This window comes from Buceros rhinoceros, unplaced genomic scaffold (assembly GCF_000710305.1).
Source record: "Buceros rhinoceros silvestris isolate BGI_N320 unplaced genomic scaffold, ASM71030v1 scaffold31347, whole genome shotgun sequence".
In the NCBI taxonomy this organism is placed as follows: domain Eukaryota; kingdom Metazoa; phylum Chordata; class Aves; order Bucerotiformes; family Bucerotidae; genus Buceros; species Buceros rhinoceros.
In genome coordinates this window covers 4,678-6,105 of record NW_010423439.1, presented here as the reverse complement: position 1 = coordinate 6,105, position 1,428 = coordinate 4,678, and the positions used below count along the sequence as shown (strand labels likewise).

Below are 1,428 nucleotides of genomic sequence, written 5' to 3'. Positions count from 1 at the left end.
GGGGCCCCCCCCAGGCCACCCCCCAGCCACCACGAAAGGCTGGGCGGTGCCGCTCGTTACCACGAGCACAACGCTGCTGGAAGTCGCCGGCTGTCACCGTGTGTGTGTGACGGTGTGACGCAGGGCCGTACCTGTCTCAGAGGTGTTGTCAATGCCCACCGTGGCCGCAAACTCGGGCTTGTAGTTGTAGTGAACCAGCCGCATGCGGGAGATCCTCTTCAGCTGCTCCGTGGTGTCCACCTGGGACAAAACAGACCCGCGCCGCTCCTGAGCAGGCTGTGGCTTCTTAAGCACTCATGACTCTGACCTCGGAGCAGCAAAACCCACCGTGGCTCATGGAGGCACCTTTGTGAGACAGCCCTGAACCCTGCTCAGACCAGCCATTGGGACAAAGAACATCTGCACCGGGGTTCATCTCCAGTTCTTGTCACTGGCCAAGTGCCTTGGGTGGTGACACGAGGAGGAGAGTGAGTCCCATCGCACCGCCAGGCATTCTCACAAATGTGAGACGCTTGTACTCAGCTTTTCTGGACCTCTGAGAGGACTTTGGAGCAGAGCCGAGCCTCCGCCCAGGCTCTGGTAAGCCCCAGGGGTGTATTCACCTGTTGCCAGCTGCTCTGCTTCTAGTTCTGGTTAACCGCGGAAGGGTCGATACTCCCTGAGACGCGGTGGACAGGGTTGGGGACAGCCAGACTTCTCAGGCACTTCCCACCCGGCCCACAGGAGCTCAGGCTGCCCGTAAGGACCATGTCAAACCCAGCAGCTCAACAGGCTCACCAGGCCACCCACCCTTTCTGCGGTGCCTCTCCAGACCCCCGACCACCCCAAGACCACCCCGCTTTGCCCAGCTCTTACCTCCTGGATGTCCTCCTTCACGCGGACATCTGACGGGTGCATCAACGAACCCATGACCTTCACATTGCCATGGACCACGAGGGCTTCATCGGGGCGGTCTGTGTTGATGCCAACCCGGCCGTGGTGAAAAACAGTGTCGGGGAGCTGTGCCCGCTGCCAGAGCACGTCGCTGTCGCTCTCAAACTGGCCGGGGTTGGAGGCCTGTGGAGAGGCAGGGGAGTGGGGGCTGAACAGCAGCAGCAGCAAAACCAGGGACAGAAATGCAGCAGCGCTGCTGGGCAGAGGAACTCTGGGGTGCAGACAGAGCGAGGGTGCCAGGAGAGGCTGCAGACCCGGCCCGCAGAGGGACTGCGCAGCGGGAGAGGCCGCCGGCAACAGGCGGACATCCGAGAGGTGTCCTTGCTCCCCAGAAGGGAAGAGGAAAGGGGAAGATCTTGGCTGAAGCTGGGGCAGGTTCCTCCAGGTACCTTGAGAAGCGGGAGGGGGCTTTTGGGGTGAACAGTCATGACCAGTCTCGGTCTTTTGGTCATGAGACCCTGGCACGGGTGCCCGCCGCAGCCCTGGAATGCCTCG

General features: G+C 62.0%; 1 protein-coding gene across 1 annotated transcript in view; it reads right to left on the bottom strand.

Annotated features, from left to right (window-relative positions):
• Positions 1–1,428, bottom strand: part of MYRF (myelin regulatory factor) — a gene marked incomplete at its 5' end in the record, with an annotated part of 13,493 nt that overhangs the window by 9,919 nt on the left and 2,146 nt on the right. The window contains 2 exons of the mRNA XM_010140417.1: positions 132–240; positions 856–1,056. Coding sequence (XP_010138719.1) covers positions 132–240; positions 856–1,056 — 310 coding nt within the window. The remainder of the gene's footprint in view (positions 1–131; positions 241–855; positions 1,057–1,428) is intronic.